Below are 22,140 nucleotides of genomic sequence, written 5' to 3'. Positions count from 1 at the left end.
AATTAATTTTTTTTCTCTTTTTTAAGTATGCAGAGGAGATAGACCTATGACCTATCAGTCGAATCACAAGCGATCAGTTTCATAATTCATGAGAGCTCCATCATTAGCATATGGTGCCCTTTTCTATTCTACTAGTATAATACCCGTGCTAACGCTACGGGTTATATAAAATTCAAAATTATTCTATCAAATTTAAAATACTTAGTTGCTAATTGTGCTTTGTCAAAACTATTTCCATATAAGTTATTGTCGCAATTTAAGACTCTTCTAAAATTCAAGAGGAAAGAAATGGGATCTCTTAAATCAACTCAAACTTCAAAATTTGGTGTTAGCAGAAAAAATCACTCTATATAATTGAGTCCATGCAAAAAGATAATATGTTTCTTGGAAGTGAAACATGAAGGAGGATAACAGGTCTTAGAGTTAATGCGTGCACAAATCTCTTGCTCATTATATTTATCTTTAATGTTACAACAACAACAACAACGACAACGAAAAAATTCCCCATAAAAACCAACACAATTGATTTAAATTAATCTTCCTTTTAAATAGAGCACCTGTCTGTGCTTGCAAATTTGAGAGCAAACATGTTCAACATGAAAGTACAAAAATTGTAGCTACCCAAGGAATCTCATCACCATCCTTTCAGCCAGCTTCAACATGCTCTTCCAGTCTTCCTCCCCTCCGTGCAAAGCATCACTGTAGCAATTAAAGGATTCTATCATAAGATCTCAATCTTTTGGGGGATCCAATTAGATAGAGAATATGGTGTACACGGCAATGCATGGTACAGAATACAAAGAGCTCACCACTGATGTCACTGGTCAGAAAGTTGATGTTCATGAAACTGAAAAGGCCCTCTCCATTGATCCAAACCCACCCGTGTGCACCATCAGCTACTGAGAATGTGTGGAAACTTAAAAATTCAATCATGTACAGATTGTAGACCTTTTCACTCTTAATAGTAGTAGATAGAGTTCTCTCACATTTTTGTGGTGTTGGTAAGTTTAAAATGAAAGAAATATGCACCTTTTCACTCTTAATAGTAGTAGATAGAGTTCTCTCACAATTTTGTGGCGTTGGTAAGTTTAAAATGAAAGAAATATGCAAAAGATATATAAAACCACTCCATAAATTGGAATTCATGGAGGTAACCACAAGATAACTTAAAGTCATCTTCAAATGGTAATGTAACAAATCCGACAACAGGTGGTTACCTTTGCAGGTCCAAGTGCTAGACTGGTCTAGTGACCAGGCGTAAACATTGAATCCAAAACAACATAAAGTAATGATGTCACATATTATCAAATAAGTCAGCTCCAATAGATATTACTGGAGAGAAAGAGCTTTCGTAGCAGCTCTTTAATTTTTATATGCATCTTTCCTCACTGAAACAAGAGGCCCTAAGCTATCTGACTGAAATTTCCTACAGTACAATGCATCTATCGGGACATTATTGTCTTCAACCATTGTCTATCAAAAAAAAACTTTCCTAACGGTGGGTAACTAAGGCAGCAAATGAATCATCAAGGCATTTTGAATAATCAAATCATTAGATTAAACCCTTTTTGCAAACATGAAATAATTGAAAATAAAGTTTAACATTGAATTTTCAAAATGCACAGAAATTAATGTGTGAAGATCTGTGCATCTTTATTGTTAATTAGATGATAGAGATGAAGCAAACAGCTAGAATACAAACACAAATGCAAACTTGGTAACCTGTTTGTCAATTTGTGGCGGCATTTTCTCCTTCCTACTCTACCCAATCCCTGCAGGTACTGTAGTGTTTAGCTACTTCAGATAATTAAGCCCAATAGATGATCACTGATCATTCTGAAAGAATAGAGCAGAACACAACGAAAGTCATCATATCAATCACCATTCACTATGGGAATTTTTGCCAAGAAATAAAAAATGTATATATTACCAATGCTAGTTACTGGGACAGTTCCGGATGCATAAAGCTTGGGTTGGTCGGTTTGACACAGCACCAAAGAAAGGAAAAGGGCGACATACCTAGTGGATGATCGACACCAATTGTCGTCATTGCCTCACACCAAGCGCCTGTGTCGTCAGCGAGGAACAGAAAGTTGGGCCACTGCAGATCAGATCAAGAGAGAGGAATAGCCAGAGGATAGCTTGGGCCGTCGTTCTTCATCGCGATGACAGGGACGACCAAGAGGTGAGTGGCGGCGATGGCCGCAGTTGAGGTGGGGAAGCGGCCAAGGGCGCAGATGCGCTCGAGCTGGCGGTTGTATACAACACGAGCAGCCCTAGGCCAGGTGACCAGTGTAGCCGTCATGCCATTCACCCAAACCCTAGTCTGGAACGACAACGAAGAAGACCGGCATCGTCAGGCAGAATGACTTTTGTTTTTTTTCGGTGATGCGAGGAGACGAGACGAGAGGGCGGAGCCGCACAAGTAATTGACGCGAGGCTGAGGGTGTGTAAGGTCGTGATCATACTTCTAATCTGGGCCGTTAAATCTGTAGGATATGTGCTGTGAGTCGTTGATCTTGCAGGTGGGAATTGCCTAGAGAAGATTTCAATTATAGTAGAGATTTAGGCCAGTCTCAATTTATGTTTCATGAGAGTGTCATGCACATTAAATAGGGTGCCACATAAGTAAAATTGCTGATTTGACAAGGTCATTAAATTAAGGAGTTTTATCAGATGAGAGAGAAGTTTCATCCCCATGAAACTTTGTGGCTCAGTTACCTAGTTTATAGTTTTGGTAACTCTGTTTAATTTAATGATCATGTCAAGTCAGCAATTTTTGCTTATGTGGCACCTTATTTAATGTGCATGACATTCCCATAAAACATGCACTGAGACTGGCCTTATATAGCTGGGATGAAACTTCTGCAACGGAGACTATAATACGGAAATTGCAGGGTTGTTAGAGAGATTTATCTATGCCTAGAATTTATACGGAAGAACAGAAAAATAGAGATCTATCAGCATCAAGAGAGATGCTTGGCGATTTTGACGTGCAGCTACTCGAATTGAAGTGCGATGCACGTGCCAACCTTCATCTTGCACGGAGTAGGTCAGGCAAGATGGTCACTCCGTGCAAGAAACCTCAGCAAAGTGAAGGTTGTCATCCGTCCATTGACATTTTCTGAAAGAAACTGATGAGAAAAAGGCTTGGGCTTGACAATGACAAGCGTTCCCCAACTCGGCCCATTTTCGCTTTCGCTTCCGTTTAAACCGAGACAAGTTTTTGGCAGACCCTGTCGGCTTTGCACTGAAACTGCAACATTTTTCCCCCTCTGCAACATTGGGGTGATCAAACAGCACGACAGTTAGCAGTTTTGGGAAGGAGAATGGACAACATGATCACCATTTCTCTGACCTCTTCATAAACTGTAATCCTGCTTCAGTCATCAGCTAGACAGCTAAACATATACTATGTTATTTGGATTTTTTTCTAGATGATGGAGGTAACCTCCAACATATACACAAGCCCCATTTTATGTATCTAACTGTAAGATTGATGAGCGGAGTCGTGTAAGAACATTATCCTGCAAAAATTGGGCGAGAAACTGTGTAGTGAACCTGGCTATAAGTCTAGAGCTCCATCATTAGCATATAGGCCCTGCAACTGTGTAGTGAACCTGGGAAACTTCCCAAATACCGAATTGGAAAATCTCTAGACTTATAGCCAAATGGTTTGACGTATTGATTCTTGGACATTTTTGAAATAGAACAATTCACTTATGAAAATTAATTTTTAAACTTGATACTTGCTCAAAAGCACAAAGCAACATCTTCATGTTTTGAGCTTTCTCAAGGTCATTATCCATAAAAAGAATTGTATGATGAGCATATTGTAGAGATAATCCACCATTGATGACATTAGGCACTACTCCACTAATCTGACCATCTAGTTTGGCTCTATTTATAAAAATAGCTATTGCCCAACATCATCATTAACATTAATTGCTACACTCCCAGCGAAAATGAAAGTTTTAACCCAATGTATCCACTTGGGCAAAAACCCTTTTATTCGTAGTGTCTGAAAGAAAAAGGGCCATTTAACTTTATCATGCGTCTTTTCAAAATCTATCTTGAGGATTACCGACATTCTGTTTCTTTCGATGCAAATCATGAAGTCTCAAGCAAGATGACAACAACACTCTCCAGAATGTTTCGTACTCGCATAAACGTTGTTTGAGTTGGATTAATAACAATGGTCTCCTACTGAATTTAGCCTATTAGTTATAACTTTTGTGAAAATTTTGAGGCTTGTATTGAGCAAGCAGATCAGCCGATATTGTTGAATCACGATGGCTTCTTGGACTTTTGGGATAAGAGTAATTACCCCAAATTTCAAACTAAATGCCAGAATTTCTGATCAATTTAGCTAGAAAACCATCTAGATCAGGTGTTTTATTATGTTCCATATCAAAAATCGCTTCTTGCTTGGTAAAGGGTGTGATTAGAACATCATTCTCAGTCTGTGTAATCTGAGGAATATCGAAGATCCTGTCGTCCTCCAGAGTATAAAGGAACTATATAGCCTTGGGTTCTCCAAAAAATTCCTTATAAAACCTAGTGATATTAGGTTTGCCTGACCCTCAAAAATGCCATTTTTATCACTGTTTGCCTTACAAGTTTGCGCGATCAAAATATCCTCTTAAAATCCCCACTTTTTTTTTTACAATTCACACGTTCCAACCTATTGTCTTCCAGCACCTAGCCGGGGGCGTCCACTTGAAACTCCCCTTCTTCCTCTCCTCCGGCGTCAGCCTCGTGTAGTTCCTCCAATCCGCGGCAGCATCCCTGAGGTCGAGCACCTTGTTCGCCAGCCCGATGCAGCAGTTGGCGTGCATGGTACAGACTCTGTTCAGCTCGCCGTGGTACTCGCAGAACCCGCTGAAATACACCGTCTCGACAGCCTCGATCCTCGCCTGCAGCTTGGTGACGACCTCGTGCTTGATCTCGTTGAACACACCCTGCTCGCTACCGCCGGGGAACCTTGCTCTCGCCGCCCGCCAGTACCTGAGCACCTCGATGCTCCGGTTCGTCGACCTCATGTAGTAGAGCCCCGTGTTGAGGGTGTTGCTCAGGGGAGCAAACGTGTCCCTGAAGTAGTCCGTCGACAAGCTCATGTCGGCGTAGACGGAGATGTGGCGGAACGGGTTGCGAAGCCATATCATGTCGGCGTCCTGCAGTGCAGCAAGCAACCGGCGGCCGGCCAAAGCAAAGCTGATGAGAACGAAGCTAATTAAATTAAATGGTAGCTAGGTTAGGTCAAATGAGTATTGGGAGATCATCATCTTGCCGTGAAGAGGAAGCTGTAGCCGAGCTCGAGGATGCGCTGCTGGAAAGAGAGCTTGAGCCACACCAGCTCCAGGAATTCCTTGGTCATGAACCTGTTGGCCGAGCTCAGGTTCGCCGCCGTTGACTTATTCACCTCCAGGAGGTAGCAGTGAGGGTGAACTGCCTTGCAGCGGCTGAACCCGCCGGCGTCGACGGCGATGACCAGGACGTGGTTGAGGAAATGCTCTATGTCCTCGCCGTTCTTGAAGCTCTCACGGTAGATGTCCAGCAGTGAGCCGGGCTGCGCCCATGCTTCGTTCACCAACGTGAGGATCACCGTCCTGTCCTCCATGGCCACTCTCGGGAGAAGCTCAGCTAGGCCTGCGAATCCCACCTGCGAATTCGAATGAAATGTATACACGCTTGATCAATATATATGCACCGGATTATTCATCTGACTATTGCATTTATATATCAAACATATATATACACACCTCTTGATCATGAGTAGTAGTGTTGTCGCTCTCCTGCCAGGTTCCACTGCTTCCCCAGCTCAAGCCGTCGCCGATCCGGTCGGACGCCAGGATGATGAGAAAGGCTGTGGGCAGCGCCGCGCCGATGAGGAAGGACACCAGGTGGCTGCTGTCCTTGCCTCCAAACCCCATGTTGCATTGGTCGTTGTTGTGTACGACAACGCTAGTCACATGTACATGTTCTATATATCTCTGCCCCTATTAGCGATCGAGCCTCTGCTCGGTCGCCGATGATAAGCTAAAAGGCCAGATCAAATGCTGCTAGTTGCTGCTCCTACTATCAATCGTTGCTAAATCTTGGTTACGCACGGACGCATGGCCAAAGGTCAACTTTTGTGCGATGGTCCAATAAGCACGAATCGGTCGAGACTACCGGGTCTTAATTTTCCTTTGACTCAGTAATAGTACATAGCATCTACGGAACAAATAATTCGTACTGTTAGAATATTTCTAACCTTGAAGCTGGGATATGTTTTTGGATCTTCATCGTCGTTCAATGGTTCATCTCACCAACTGAATAAATAAACTTCCACTTTTTGCCAACGAAGAAAATTAAAGCTCCTTAATTAATTATCTTTTTCCCATCGTCGTCACAAGGATAGGAGCAAAAAGCTGGGATATTTCTTTTTTTGTCATCATATACGACTAACGCGCAGCGGTTATTAGCTAATAGGGTCATATAGGGGAGAACTTAACTACCACTACCTGCCGTGATGTCTGATACTATATAATCTACTACTAGTAGTAGTATTAGTTTAAGCAATACACGTACGAGTTTACAAGCACGCATGTGCTAATTATTAACCGCGCGCGATAAGTTATTATTGAAGGATTTGGATCAGAATGCTAGTGAGATTAACCTTTTTTGCTCCAGCAGAGAACCAAGATGGACAAGTAAATTGAGTCCCTGAGACAAATTAGTTCAAGAGTAAAATACACCGGCGGCCCTTTAATTTGTCGCCCTATGCCACTTTGGTCCATGAACTTGCAAACGCGAAAAAGAGGCCCCTAAACTTGTCAGCATGTGCCACTTTGGTCCATGAACTTGCAAACACGAAAAAGTGCCCCCTGAACTTGTCGACGTGTGCCACTTTGGTCCATAAACATGCAAATACGAAAATAACACCGGCTGCATGGCACTGTTCTGCCACGTGGCCGCCTCTGGTAGGCCATCCATGGCACCGTTTATGGTGCTGACGTCAGCGATGATGTCAGCACTTCTTTTTTAGTTTACAAAATTGATATATTTTTATTCGTAGCGTCAAATATATCAAATAATATATCAATTCGTTGCATTTATTAATTAAAAGAGATAATTTTAAAACAAGCAAAAATTATTCATTTTCTAGGTTTCATATTTTTCCTAGACAGAGTACACATGAAGAGGCTACACAAAACATTTCATGAATTTAGCATTTCATTAATAATTAGTTATGAAATAAATAAATATTTGTTGACGCGTTGAAAGAGCCTTTACACGTTTATGGACCAAAGTGGCACAGGCCGACAAGTTCAGGGGCCACTGTTTTGCGTTTGCAAGTTCATGGACTAAAGTGGCACAGACGGACAAGTTTAGGGGTTATTTTTCAGGTTTGCAAGTTCATGCACCAAAATGGCACAGGCTGACAAGTTAAAGGGCCGCCAGTGTATTTTACTCTTAGTTCAACATTGTAGTGTAAATTAATGAAATGCAGTGAACCAAAAAGAAATAAACAAAAACAAAGTGCAGTAATTTGTTTAATATCTCGTGTCACATGGTCATATAAAAAAAATTAACCACATTGCCAACGATTAGATATGTTCATTTGACCGCTGTTGTCACTTGATATCCAATACTTGTACTAACAGACACTGCATTGGTTAGCTTAGTTGAGATTGAGAACCCGCCCAACCTAGTAGGTTGACAATTTCAATTTATAATCCATGGACAATAGACCAATTTTTTATATATAGTCCACAACTATATACAAACTATCTGCAGCCGCAAGCCATCCCTACGAACCATTTGTAGGTGTCACTAGAAATGCTGTCTGTAGTAGTATGTATAGAGGTGTGGATACACGTGTACATATGGCCAAAACACGGCACTGGCACGGCGAGGCACGACATGATGGGGCATGGTGGCGCTATGCCAACATCGGCCCAGGCACGGCCCTATGGCGCACAATGGCCTGTGGGGCTTGTGCCGGCCCGTTGCCATGGCCGCACGAGCTCGCCCTTGTCGCGTGCCTCGGCCGAGCGCCAGTGCCGCGAGGACACGTCCCTAGCCGCGAGCGCATCTCGAGTTACTGCCCAGCTCGTCCACGCTGGTGCGCCGAGGTTGCCGTGCGGCGACGAAGGCTACCGCGTCATCGAGCAGACGGGAGAACAAGAAGGATAGGAGCATTGGTGAAGAAGCCAAGCTAGACGGGATGAGTCGGACACAGGGATGAGGCGCGACATGGAGGATAAGAGAGATCGAGAGATGACGGCTACTAGGAGGAATATGTGAGAAGAGCTAGAGTTTGGTGTTATATATATACTCTAACTTAACGGCCACAGAATCATCTGAAAGCATCCGATGGCTAGGGTTTATCGGGCCACATTATGCTAGCACATTATCCGTGCCTTGCCTAGGCCGGTACTATGGACCGACATGACGGCCCAAGCACGACACTATGACCGGACGGTGCCAGCACGTCGAGCTAGGTGATGACTGGGCTGTGCTTCTTACTACCGCGCCTGGGCCATATTGCCTAGTATATACACGTGCATATTTCTGAGTGTCTGTATTGTGTTTTAAAAGATATATTATATAATGGCTCATGTTACCCACTTGAGATTGCGCTCCCTCATCAAGGCTTACGCCAACCTATGGAATCCCGGCACCTAGTCGGGTACGTCCACTTGAAAGCACCCTTGCCCTTCTGCCTCGCCTCCGGCGTCAGGCTCGTGTAGTTCTTCCAGTCCGCGGCAAAAGCCATGAGATCGTGCACCTTGGTGTCCAGCCCAACGCAGCAGTCGGCGTGGATGGTGCAGACCTTCTCCGGGTCGTCGTGGTACTCGCAGATCCCTCCATAGTACACCGTGTCCAGCGGCTCGATCCTGACCTGCAGCTTGCCGACGAGCTCGTGCCTGATGTTGACGAACACCGCCTGGTCGTGCTGCCCCGGGAACCTCTCCCTGGCCGCCCGCCAGTACTTCATCATCTCGATGGTCCTGTTCGTCGTCTTCATGTAGTAGAGGCCGGTGTTGAGCGGGTTGTCCAGCGGCGCCCGCGACGGCTTGAAGTCGTCCGACGAGCAGCTCATGTCTGCATACACGGGGAAGTGCCGGAACGGGTTGCGAAACCATACCATGTCGCAGTCCTGCAGATTAATTAGTGTCGTCAGTGTAGTCATAAATTAATAAGATTGTTAATTGGTTAAAGATATCGAAGAAATTGCGAGTCTTGGTGGCCGGAAGAATGCATGATCATCTTGCCGTGAAGAGGAAATTGTAGCCGAGCTCCAGCACGCGCTGCTGGAAGACGAGCTTGGTCCAGACGAGCTCCAGGTAGTCCGGGCTCATGAACGGCTTGGCGGAGCTCATGTCCACGGACGTGGCGTTGAGGAGGTAGCAGTAGGGGTGCACGGCCTGGCAGCGGTGGAACCCGCGGGCGTCGAGGGCGACCACGAGGAGGTGGTCGAGGAGGTGCGCGGTGTCCTCGCCGTTCTTGAAGCTGTCAAGGTAGAGGTCCAGCAGGGAGCCCGGCTGCGCCCATGCCTCGTTCACCGACGTGATGATCACCGTCCTGTCGTCCATGGCAACCCTCGGTAGCAGCTCGGCTAGGCCCTTGAACATGACCTGTGGTGGCATATATATATATATGCAGAAGACTGCAGCAAACAGCATGTGGCTCATGAATACATCATTTACGTGCACGTTACCTCATCATTTGCATCGTCGTCGCCCGACGGCCCGTTCCCCCAGTTGTGCGAGATGGTGGACAAGCCCTCGCCGAGGCGGTCGGACGCGAGGAAGAAGAGCAGGGCAGTGGGCAGCGCCGCGCCGAGGAAGAACGACACCGCGTGGCTGCCCGCCGCCTCCTTGCTCATCCGAAACCCCAGACCCATGGCCATTTGCTGGGCTAGTATGTGTGTGTGCTGTCTCGTTGTTTCATTCCGGCTACTGTTCCAAGGACGTGTCTACTTATTAAACGCCGGGCTTTGCTTTGCATTGGTCAGGTGTCGTACGTGGACTTGATGTGTCAAGGAAACCAATAAGACGAGTGCTCCGCCATGCCACGCCACGGTTTGACGCGCGAGTGCAACCAGCAGCGTACGTCCACACGGATGTGCGTTTTTTCCTCGTGCCCCAGGTGTAATAAACGTACGTAGTAGACTGGCCGGCGCAGGCGCAGGTTGCCTGATTGCTTATGATGTTTCAACGATCCAGGCATACAGTCCGGCTCTACTTGTCGACGATGATCCAGGCAGTAGTTTCGAAGAATATTTGCAAGCTAAAGCTTCACCTTTGGACTACCCTGAATTATGGTTTGCAGTACAAAGAAGAAAATTCCAGGATTCGACGTGCGCGTTTATCGACTTAGGCCTCGTTTAGATTCAAAAACTTTTTGGGTTTTGATACTGTAGCACTTTTATTTTTATTTGACAAACATTGACCAATCATTGAGCAACTAGGTTTAAAAGATTCGTCTCGTGATTTACAGATAAACTGTGCAATTAGTTATCTTTTTTATTTATATTTAATGTTGCATGCATGTGCCACAAGATTCGATGTGATGGGGAATCTTGTAAAGTTTTGGGTTTTTGGGTGCATCTAAACAAGGCCTTACAACACAATACAGGCTGCTAGGATGATTACTCTTAGGCCTTGTTTAGATCCAAAAACTTTTTGAATTTTGACACTGTAGCACTTTCGTTTTTATTTGACAAATATTATCTAATCATGGAGTAACTAGGCTTAAAAAATTCGTCTCATAATTTACAGCTAAACTGTGCAATTAGTTATCTTTTTTATCTATATTTAATGTTCCATGCATATGCCGAAGATTCGATGTGACGGAGAATCTTGTAAAGTTTTGAGTTTTTAGGTGCATCCAAACAAGTCTCCCACAGCAGAGAGACTTGAAGACAAACGTTTATTTCCACGACGAATTTCATTTGCCGCTCATAGTTGAAATGTCAAAATTTTTGTTACAGTAATTTATGCGGAATTGCTAGCGTCCGGACATCCGATCCGGGCACTAGCATGCGGACGCCCCTCAAAAGAGCTCGACCCACCTCATCCGCTTTCCCAGTCCGCACTCCTCCAGCACGCACCTCGCAACACCCCTTCCTAGTTCGCATGCCCCCCCCCCCTCCCCGAAGCACCACCTCCTGTCTATCATCTATGTCGTGTGGCACGGTTGCGGCAGCAACGCCTTCCCCCATCAACCCTTCCGCAAGGCATGACCTGCCCATAGCGTTGTGTGCCGTGACAGAGTGCCACCTCCCAAGCAAACGAATTGCATCGTGGAAACAGAGCCCCTCCCAATGACCTTGCCATAAAACGCGTAGGGCACGGACTTCCGCTGCTTGCTCCGTAGTTTAACTTCCAAAATGCGAACCTCAAGGCCTCATCCACTCGGCTCGTCCCTCTCGGGCCAAACAACATAAAAAGCTTGAATAAAAACAAGTGCAACAACACAGGACAACTACTGCGATATTAGGTTGAAATAGCTAAAACACCATGACCAAATTATTACAACAAGAATAAAAACAAGTGCAACAACACAGAACACCTACTGCAACAATAGGCTAAAATAGGTGAAACATTATGAACAAAATATTGCAACAACATGAAACAACTACTGTAACATTAGGTTGAAGTAGCTGAAAACACCATGAATTGCAACATGGACCAACTGCTACAACGTAAGACTAAAAGCAACCGAAACAATTTGGAAAGTATTATTACAAAAAAAGTGCAACATCGTCAATCTACTTTCACAACATCGATATAATTTACTGCAACATACCTCTAAAAGCTTCTAAAACAATTGAATGACATAAATAAAACATGGGGAAAAGAGAAGAGATCAGGGAGCACCATGGCCACCGGATTTGCAGGAATCCAAAGGGGAAAGGGCGTCGCTAAGTAGGGAGGAGGGAGCCGAGGTACAGGAAGGAGCCACCGATAAGGAGGACATTGGGGCCGGGGAAGGAGCAGTTAGGGCAGGGGCAGCACTGCGCGAGCATCGGGAGGGCGTGCGCCGACGAGCAGTCTAGCACGGGGACGACGTCTGGTGGTGAGCGTCTCGATATAGAGCGGGTAGCGCTCCCATGGGGCAAGAGGATGAGGATGACATGGATGATGATAAGACGAGGAGAGTAAGTGGATGAGCACGAGCCACGTCCGTCCAGAAGAAAGATGGGCGTCGGACACCTGTGGATAGCATTACCATAATTTATGACATATTATACATGCATAAGGTTTTCACTAAGGGCTCGCTCGGTTAGCTCATTCCAGGCCCAGAAACCAATCTAGTTTACTTGCTTATACAAACTAAGCTAAGACCTTGTTTAGTTCTCAAAAAATGTCAAGATTTCTTATCACATCGAATTTTTAAACGCATACATAGAACATTAATATAGATAAAAAATAATTAATCATATATTTTTAAGCCTAGTTAGTTTATGGTTGGATAATAATTATCAAAATACAAATGAAAATGCTAGGGTAGTCGAAATCAAAAAAATTCGCAAACTAAACAAGGCCTAATCGTTCCCATCGGATTCTTTCGAGGGAGTCTCATTCTCTGATACCAAACGGGCCCAGCAATAATAATCATCGGCGGCGCCCACGACTCATTCACCGACGTCAGGAACACCGTCCGCCCGGGCATGCTGGCCACCTCCGGCAGCTCCTGGGCCAGGACGGGGAACTCGTTTGGCTCCTCCTGGTTCCAGTTCAGATCAATCCCAAGTCGTTCAGGCTCAGAGCCATAAAAACTGAGATTCAGGTACCGTACCTTGCATTGCTGGATAGTGTCCGAAAATTAGCCCACATACAGTAGAATGGATCAGATGAACATTACCTTTTGGTCCAAGTGTCCGAAAATTAGCCCACATACAGTAGAATGGATTAGATGAAGTGATGAACATTACTTTTTGGTTCACCATTTCTCCACAAGGGCTGTCACAAGTAAAAACATGATAATCAGATGATGCTGAATGCAAAGAAATGGAATGTCGGTACAAGAATCAACATAAGTCAATCATAGATTAATAATAGTGTTCTTACAAACTCACCAAGGTGCATCTAAGCTTACAGCTATTATTGATCCCATACAATATCTGCTTGCTCAATATTACCATGGTCTAATACGCAAAAGTGATTCCACACAAGGAACCATGTAGTGTACAACAGAATGCACACCCGTGCAGAATTTTGTTCCATCCTGATTGTCGTACACCAAGTCTGCCATGTCGATTATTTTCTCAACTGATCCATTACGTAGATCACATTTCAAGAGGTAACTGGCATCAATGGACAGAAATATCTTGTCTCTATCAGCCGAAGCACAAGCAAAAACGGTAAACAGCCTTGGCAGGGGCAAGCGGAGACGGCAAGCCAAGCAAGGTTTGGTCCATCCTCTGCCAACCAAATGTCCACATTCCATGGTGAGGAAGAGTGGACATAGCATAACTTGCCACCAAGCTCGCACTACGTGTCATTGTTGCTTAGAAAACCCTGCATGGTGGGTTGGGATGCACGGTGAATGTTTCATCATGCAAACTAAACTGAAGGATAACATGTGAACTGACCTTGTTATGGCCATGGCCCGTGATGGAGTGGAGAGCGCTCCAATAGAATAACCCAGGAAGACAAATTGGAGTCCTGGCATTGATAGCATAAGGTGGATCCATGGTCGCCTTCCATTTCCATGCATCTACTCCAGCACCAATGGTCAAGATCTCATGCCCAGCACTGTATTCTAGAATCGTGCCTTCCCCATCTTCCTGTGGGGTTTCGGCGTATGAGCGGAAGAAGTGCCTAGCAACCTTATACTTGCCAGTACAAGGGTCACGACCAAAGGCGACCCTATGCCCCCCCGGCGACATTACAGCTTCCACGTGGCAATTCAACAAACTCTCTGGTTGTTGGGTTACACAGAAATATCCGTCCCGTCGTGCAAGGGATCAGAATGATTCCATCACAATGCAGGGGCATGCTGAACACTGGGATCCCTCTTGGACACCTCTTCTGTAGGATGAGCTTGGCAACCTTGCTTTGCCCAGGCTGGGAACTGTAGAAATTGACACCAAGAAGGCCAAACTTCTTATGGTACACCTCGTACCTTCGGGGCATGACAACCATTGACAATCTAGTCCTGGAATGCTCCAGGTGGCAGTGGATAAAATGAGTGCTGAGTATAGCGGCGCGCCAACTCTTGCAAACGGAGTGGAGGCGCACAAGGCACTTGACAGGAAGCAGTATGAGAATTTGGAAGAAGATTATGTCATTAGGGATGTGGCTGCTACTGCCGGCGAAATCTGGCACCGCCGCCGTCCGACGGATCCGTTTGGGTTGCGTGTGGATCATACGGGTCCACTGTTTGTGCTAATCGAATTCAATCTGCTCTGCCCCTGTGTATTTAGATGAATATATAATCAGCTATGAGCGCCCGATTCTAACATGCGACAAGGGAACTATAACAGGGAAAACATATATAGAGGGAAAAAATCGTATCCTGATCGGATTTGAGTATATATGAACTTTAAACAGATTGGAATTTGTGGGGTCTTCCTAGTGCATCCTCCCATAATAAATAAAGAAAAAAAGGATTAAAATTTATTGACCAAGGGCAACCGGCGGCCTGCAGATCCAGAACTACGCCAGCCAGACTAGCTCGGGAAAAAAAATGGAAGGCTAGAGAGGAAAACCTGGCTGAGGTCGGCGTCCAGACCCGCTGGAAGGTTCGCCGCGGTGCCCGGTGCAGGCGAAATCAGAACTGAGTAGAGCAGCATTACAGCGACAACAAAATACAGCTGACATCGTGAAGTTTTTACTGTCGCTCCGCGGAGGGCAGATGCCTGATTTGCTGCTCCCTGCTCGCCGCTGCCGACAGCGGTCGGAAACTCGCAAGCCACCGCCGACGGCTAAGGGCCCGTTGAGATTGGTGATGAAAATTTTTTGGATGTCAGATATATCGGAAGGATGTCGGGAGAGGTTTTAGAAACTAATAAAAAAACAAATTACATAGTTCGTCTGGAAACTGCAAGACAAATCTATTAAGCATAATTAATCTATCATTAGCACATGTAGGTTACTGTAGCACTTAAAGCTAATCATGGACTAACTAGGCTTAAAAGATACGTCTCGCGATTTTCAACTAAACTGTGTAATTAGTTTATTTTTTATCTATATTTAATGTTCCATACATGTGTTCAAAGATTCGATGTGATGGATGAAAAAATTTTGGGTGGGGAACTAAACAGGGCCTAAAAGCAAGTATTATAGTGGGCTGTAAGCTGGCTAAATGCTTAGGTGGAGGAGAGAATGGAGGAGAGAGAGGAGAAGCAGGCTGTAACCTTACAGCCAGCTTAGGCACAGGAACCAAGAAACTCTGTGAGAGAGACAAGTGGGACATATATTAATAGTGAATAGCTCATTGTTGTATGAGTGGGCTGTAAGAAGGCTACAAGAAATCTTACAGCCAGCAAGTAGGCATCAAGACTGAATATGCAATAGTTGTTCGTGTTTACTGAATTTGAGTGTTTAATTGATTGACTAAGATATTTGGTAATTCGTATTAAAATTAAAATGAAAAGACAAGAACAAAAATAATATTTACTTTGCTTAGACTTTACAATACTTATTTTCTAAGCCTCAATTTATTTTTGCAACAAACCGGTACTGCAAAATATGCTAATTATTTGCTAATATCATTTAATTCTTGTTTTCTAAGTGTCAGGCGATGGCTGCTTCTGCACGCTGAGGAACAAGCCCAGACCTTCACCCAGGCATCCAAACATTCAGATGCATCTACACGCACGAAGCCTAGTCAGGACGTTCGCAAGGAACCAAATACATTTTCTTAAAAAAAAAGAATAATGCTGATAAAATCTAAATTCAAAAAAAAAATACAAACATTCGAAAACTTAAACTCGACTGGATAGATTTTAACATAACAGCATAACCAACTGATCTAGTTCGCTTGATTCCCGCTTGCTGTTGTAGTTATATAGTGCATTTCTCGTATTCATCATGTGTCCCTTTTGTCCGGAGTCCCACACTTGGCCGGATCCTTCCACGTGAACTTCTGGCTCTTCTTCTCCTGCGGCGTCAGGCCCGTGTAGTTCTTCCACTGGCCGAGCACGTCCCTGAGGTCGTGCAGCTTGTTAGCGAGCCCGAAGCAGCAGTTGGCGTGCATGGTGCACGCCGCAGCCATGTCGGTGTGGAAGATCCGGCAAAAGCCGCCGAAGCGCGCCGTATCGAGGAACCGGACGCGCGCGCCTAGGTCCCGGGCGAGCTCGTGCTTGATCTCGTTGAAGATGGCCTGCTCGTGGTTCGGCGGGAACCGCGCCCGCGCCGCGCGCCACCGCCGCAGCATCTCCACCGTCCGGCTGGTCGCCTTCATGTAGAAGAACCCCGTGTTGGGCCAGTTGTCCAGGCTGTCGGCGTCGCCGGAGAACACGTCGCTCGACGTCGTCATGTCCGCGAACGCGCTGATGTGCCGGAACGGGTTGCGGAACCACACGATGTCCACGTCCTGCACGGCACATCTTGGACGATCGCCGCCGTCGTCAGCCCATTATCACGAGGAAACTTCGGATTATTCGACGACCATTGGTGACGATCGATGCGTACCGTGAAGAGGAAGTTGTAGCCGAGCTCGAGGACGCGCTGCTGCAGGGAGAGCTTGGTCCAGACGAGCTCAATATAGGACTCGGTCATGTAGTTGTTGGCGGAGCTGAGGTTCATGGTCTTCACCTCCAGGAGGTAGCAGTGTGGGTGCACGGCCTTGCAGTAGCGGAACGCCTTGGCGTCGACGGCGACGACGAGGACGTTGTTCAGGAGGTGGCCGATCCCTTCACCGACCTGGAAGCTCTCGCGGAAGAGGCCGAGCAGTGAGTTGGGACGCGCGAACGCTTCGTTCACCGACGTGATGATCACCGTCCTGTCGTCGGTGGCCACCTTGGGCAGCACCTGGGCTAAATCTGCAAATTCATACTGAGGAAGGATGCAGTCCATCAGTTTCGCCATTCTGGCATTCAGCTTTCACACGAAGCAAAAATCATTCAGAATACTCAAATTAGATATTTATGATGTCAATATCAACAATTCATACCCTATCCGACATATCTGATACAATCTGTATTCGAATTAAAAAAATAAAAACAAATATAATATCAGTGATATCCGTCTCATTCACATCTCTACTACTAAATTAATAATTGTTTCCCTGAATAAAACAATTTTTAGAATCCGTACAAGTCAAATTATCTTAAATTTGACTAACTTATAACAACATCTATGACATGAAATGTGCACATTATGAAAATATATTCTATGTTATATCTAACGATACTAGTATGATGTCATAAGTCTTGATGAGCTTTTTTCCTAAAAAAACAGTCAGAATTTTAAAAAATAAATTTACTTAAGGCAACTCTTAGAATCTATTTATTTAGGGAAAGATGAAGTATATTATCAATGGTTTAAGATATATAGATCTAAGCATTTAGCAAAGTTGGATGTTTGGATTTAACCATCTGAGAAATACAAGTGCCATATTCCTTCCTTCTTACGGTCATCGGAAGAATGAAAGAAAAATACTGCCGGGAATTTAAATAAATGTCAACACAAATTTCACCTCAGCAAAATCTTGAGATTTGATTCTATCTTCCGGAGAAGCTACTCCGATCTCAGTGTAGTAGCTCTTCTCCAGCATGTCCAACGACCTGCCGATGCTTGCGAGCGCAAATAAGATGAGGAGAGCAAAGATGGTTGCAAGCCACATCTCAAAGATAAAGAACGCAATACGACGGAGATAACCCTTGTTGGGCTCCATGACCTTGTTTGAGAGAGGAAGTGGAGAGGTGAAATGAGTTTTGAAGTGAACGAAGGATATAAGACTGAATCTGAGGGTATATATTTATAAGAGGATTTTTTATGTATAATATACAACAAATAAATATGGCAGGCCGGGTTTACTTAGGTGGCAGCATGCATCTATCTTCTAGCTAGATATATAGATCTACTACCTCCAGTTATAAAAGCACGTAGTAGTCTAGTAGATATATTTGACGTCTTTAATGTATGGCCTTGTTTAGATTATTTTTTTTTGAATTTTGACACTATAGCACTTTCGTTTTCATTTGACAAACATTATCCAATTATGGAGTAACTAGGCTTAAAAGAATCGTATCACGATTTACAGTGTAATTAGTTTTTGTTTTTATCTATATTTAATGCTTCATGCATGTGCCGTAAGATTTGATGTGACGGAAATCTTGAAAAGTTTTTGGTTTTTATATGATCGTTAAACCTCCAGTTCTACAATGCATTTTTGAAACCCTCTAAATTTATGAGATTCTGCAAGCGTTTTTCAATACAAATCTGCAAATATATCATGCATGTCTCCGAACTATAAAATTGAAAAGCAATTGATGTTTGTAGTTTTTTTAGATTCGACTAAATCTTGTCCTAAATGATATTGTTCTTGTGGCGAGAGGGAGTAATATTTTTCAATGCAGTCATGCAGATGATCCATACAGCGACTGACAACTACTGTCGTTGATAAGTACCGTAGTAGACGTAGACGCTCAACTCTTTACACAGTAAAGAAATATACAGAAGAAATCCAGTAAGTTTGAGCATGTTTTAGGCCTCGTTTGGTTCCCTGGGAACCATTCTCTCGAAAGGATCCCAGCCGGACTTGTTTGCTAATTTGTATAAATTTGATCAAATCGGAACGGTTCCTAGGCTCATTCCAGGCTAACCGAACAAACTCTTAATTAAAAAACTAATAATATTTCTTCCACGAGCAAATAGCTACTATTAAGATCATCTTCGATCTACAAACAACAACCTTTAAAGTTTGTTCGGTTTGGAGGAGATTGAGTAAGACTAGGGACAAGGGAATAATTTATTCAGTTTGATCTCTATCCCCCTATGGGAAGGGGTTGACTAGACGAATCCTTAGGGATTTAAGAGAGCGTCGGTGAATTGAAAAAGGTAGAGCTACTATGGTCACATAAAACTACAAACCAATTGCAAATTGTTTTGAAATACAAATACGTTAGTTAATCGAAACTATCATAAGAGCATCTCCACCAACTACTATTTTCCTTAAAATCTCCTATAGGAGACTGAGATAACGAAATTGCAAGATATATAGGAAAAGGGTTTCTGCGACAGATTGAGAAAAATGCATCCCCTCTATTTACATGAGATCTATATGTCAATGGCAAACAACCTCTCCTTTTCTCTCTTCTCTTCCCCCCTTTCCCAGTGCATCCTTTTATCTCTTCTCCCCCCCCCTCTCCCAGTGCATGGGCTCGGCAGCGCGGTGGCCTGTGTGCTCGCTTCCCCAGCACCGCAAATGGTGGAGCAGCAGCCCGCGCGCTCGCCCATGCGACAACCCACGTGCTTGCTCGCACACTCAGTCATGTGGACCCACAATGTCGATACGTGAAAGGAGGAGGAAGAAAATAGGTCGAGAAAAAAATAGGTTGTTCCCCTTTATTTAAAGAATTAAGGTGAGGTCTCAAGGGTTTGACAAAAAATAGAGAAAAAAGTTAGGAAAGAATTTTTGATGGAGCATATTTTTTGCTTGGGTCCCCTTTATTATTGGTCATAGAGAAAGAGGATTGGTTTACTCAATCTGGTGGAGGAGATGCTTATAACCAAATTATATTGCGCGTGTAATGCATGGGCATTGTCACGTTGGTAGTTGATGCATGATCCTAAAATGAAAGAAACCACTATCCAAGAGTTGTTTCTTCTCTATAAATGTCATCCCCCCCTTCACGCATTGTCATCCCCCGCTGCTCTCGTCTTTGTCCAACGCCATGTGCACCCTGCCGAGGCAGGTTTCCCTGAGCAGTGGCAAAGACAGGGCTGGAGGGGGGCGATCCCTCTAACTTTAGTACTTTTCTAATTTTTAATGAACTAGCTAAATTACGATGTAACCAAAGGATAAATGACCTAACCTATTGACATTTGCCCCCTTAATTCTAGATCCTAGCTTCGCACTACGCTCGAGCAGTGGAGAGGGGGCGGTGTGATTGGTCAGCCACCTTATCGATCTAAAGGGTGGCTACAGACGAGAAAAAAAAAGTCAGCTGATGTAGCTGTGAAACTCTCTAGAGTTCACAATCACTTTTACTAAACACGTATATCCTCGGGCAAAGAACAAGTGAACAGTGTAGTTGTTACACTCTTAGTTTTTTCATCCTCCTGATTTGTACAAGTAGAAATCACAATAAACTTCCCTAAAAAAAGAAATCACAACAAACTTATGCACACTCCCCGACCGCGCCGGGTGGCCCCTCCATCACAGCAATCACAATCAGTGGATGCATATGCCGGGCACCTTCCAGCGCACGGGCCCCCGCACGCGTTCCTCCTCGTCCATCTGCCGGTACGCCCGCCACTCCTGCAGCAGGTTGCCGAGGTCGTGCAGCTTGGCGCCCAGGCCGACGCAGCAGTTGGCGTGCATGGTGTAGAGCGTGTTGAAGTTGCGGGTGTTGTTGCAGAAGCCGGCGTTGTGCTCCGTGTCCAGGAACTGGATGCGCAGGCCGCGCGTGGCCACCAGCTCCACCTTGATCTCGTTCAGCACCTGCTGCTCGTGCTTCCCCGGGAACGCCTCCCGCGCGCCGTGCCACGCCTCGAACGCGCCCACCGTGCGCCGGCTCGACTTGGCGTACAGGAACCCCGTGTTGGGCAGGTTCATCGGGCTGTACGGGTCGCCGAAGTAGAAGTCCGACGAGGTCACCATGTGCGCCGCCACCGACATCCGCTCGAACGGGTTCCTGAACCACAGAATGTCCACGTCCTGCATGCCGTCGTGACAAATGGTAATATCAGAAGAAGGGTGGTTCCTTTTGTAAAACATGCCGACTAACAGTTCAGTTTCGCTTTCTCTGGATGGAACTATTCCAAGTCAAACTGCTTCGTGCGTGCGTGCGTACGTACCGTGAAGAGGAAGTTGTAGCCGAGCTCGAGGATCCTCTGCTGAAGCCGGACCTTGCTCCAGACCAGGTCAATGTAGTCCTTGCTCATGAACACCTTCTCGCCGGAGAGGTTGCGCGCGGCGGCGGCGGGGAGGAGGTAGCAGTGCGGGTGCACGGCGCGGCAGTGCTCCAGCGCGCCGCCGTCGAGGGCCACCACCAGGAGGTGGTCCACGAAGTGCGCGATCCGCTCGCCGCTGCGGAAGCTCTCCAGGAACAGGTCCAGCAGCGAGTCCTGCGCCGCCCACGCCTCGTTCACCGACGTCATGATCACCGTCCGGTCCTCGTCCGCCACCGCGCGCAGCAGCCGCTCCAGCTCGTCCTCCTGCTCCGCCGCCGCCGTGCCCTGCTGCTGCGTGCATGATCGAGCCGGACAGGGAACAAAACAACAGAGACGATGTCAAGAAACCGAAATCGAGCAGAGACTGCAGCATGGCGATTGGAATTTTGCAACCGGGATGTGATTTGTTGAAGAATTCACCTTTGCATCGGCGTGGGCAGGAGCAGCAGGTACTCTTGCCGTGGTAGCAGGAGCCTCCTCCTGGAAGGGGGCATCGTCGAAGCCCGTGGTTCCATTGGCCCAGGTCGATATCCCGGTGAACCGCGCTCCGGTCGTCGCCGTCGTCAGGAAGAAGAGCAGGACGGCGGCGGCGGACGCCCCGAGGATGAAGGACACGAGCTGGTGAAGCACGTTCTGCTGGCTGCCCATCTCGGAACACCGCTGCCTGCTACCAACAACGTCGGTCGATCGCCTGCAGGCCAGAAGCCAAGAACAGAGAAACAAGGCGATCGAGGAGGAGTGTCGTGTCGTAGAGGGGGAACTGCGTGCAGGTCTATACTTAACTCTTTGGTTCGTTTTCAGTTTCCTTTTAAAAATCCAAAATGTAAGAGAAACCTGACAGTTTGGTGTACTAGGGTGTTGATGATCCTGTCAAAGGAGGTGACATTAGCCGACGACGACGAGACCGGTTCTGGCGTGCTACACCTACACCTAGGCCTGGTTTAGTTTCCAAAAAATTTTGCAATTTTTTTTTTCAGATTCTCTGTCACATCGAATCTTTAGACGTATACATGAAGTATTAAATATAAACGAAAATAAAAACTAATTACACAATTTGGTCGAAATTGACGAGACG

General features: G+C 45.6%; 4 protein-coding genes and 1 long non-coding RNA gene across 6 annotated transcripts; all 5 read right to left on the bottom strand.

Moving 5' to 3' along the window:
* On the bottom strand, positions 4,538-6,311 carry LOC8079798 (uncharacterized protein At4g15970). Its single transcript, XM_002456806.2, has 3 exons — positions 5,763-6,311; positions 5,291-5,662; positions 4,538-5,174 (listed from the first exon to the last, which is right to left on the bottom strand). Exons 1-3 carry the CDS (start codon positions 5,931-5,933, stop codon positions 4,671-4,673), a joined length of 1,047 nt encoding a protein of 348 aa, XP_002456851.1. The 5' UTR covers positions 5,934-6,311; the 3' UTR covers positions 4,538-4,670.
* Positions 8,290-10,491, bottom strand: LOC8079797 (uncharacterized protein At4g15970). The gene is made up of 3 exons (XM_002456805.2): positions 9,710-10,491; positions 9,264-9,626; positions 8,290-9,148 (listed from the first exon to the last, which is right to left on the bottom strand). Exons 1-3 carry the CDS (start codon positions 9,899-9,901, stop codon positions 8,636-8,638), a joined length of 1,068 nt encoding a protein of 355 aa, XP_002456850.1. The 5' UTR covers positions 9,902-10,491; the 3' UTR covers positions 8,290-8,635.
* LOC110433335 lies at positions 12,475-14,834 on the bottom strand. The gene is made up of 4 exons (XR_002450728.1): positions 14,711-14,834; positions 13,592-14,413; positions 13,076-13,517; positions 12,475-12,959 (listed from the first exon to the last, which is right to left on the bottom strand). It is a non-coding gene; the product is annotated as an uncharacterized LOC110433335 (long non-coding RNA).
* Positions 15,985-17,110, bottom strand: LOC8079796 (uncharacterized protein At4g15970). Its single transcript, XM_002456804.2, has 2 exons — positions 16,638-17,110; positions 15,985-16,539 (listed from the first exon to the last, which is right to left on the bottom strand). The coding sequence occupies exons 1-2, from the start codon at positions 17,031-17,033 to the stop codon at positions 16,033-16,035; spliced, it is 903 nt and encodes a 300-aa protein (XP_002456849.1). The 5' UTR covers positions 17,034-17,110; the 3' UTR covers positions 15,985-16,032.
* LOC8059368 (uncharacterized protein At1g28695) lies at positions 20,204-21,901 on the bottom strand. Of its 2 annotated transcripts, none has more exons than XM_002456803.2 (3): positions 21,486-21,901; positions 20,970-21,356; positions 20,204-20,829 (listed from the first exon to the last, which is right to left on the bottom strand). In XM_002456803.2, exons 1-3 carry the CDS (start codon positions 21,711-21,713, stop codon positions 20,344-20,346), a joined length of 1,101 nt encoding a protein of 366 aa, XP_002456848.1. In that variant the 5' UTR covers positions 21,714-21,901; the 3' UTR covers positions 20,204-20,343. The 2 variants fall into 2 exon arrangements, with proteins under 2 accessions (XP_002456848.1, XP_021313226.1); XM_021457551.1 differs by having other exon boundaries at positions 20,970-21,353.

Source organism: Sorghum bicolor, chromosome 3 (genome assembly GCF_000003195.3).
Source record: "Sorghum bicolor cultivar BTx623 chromosome 3, Sorghum_bicolor_NCBIv3, whole genome shotgun sequence".
Taxonomy (NCBI): domain Eukaryota; kingdom Viridiplantae; phylum Streptophyta; class Magnoliopsida; order Poales; family Poaceae; genus Sorghum; species Sorghum bicolor.
Note: the sequence above shows the minus strand (reverse complement) of the source record. Positions and strands in the feature narration are given on the sequence as shown.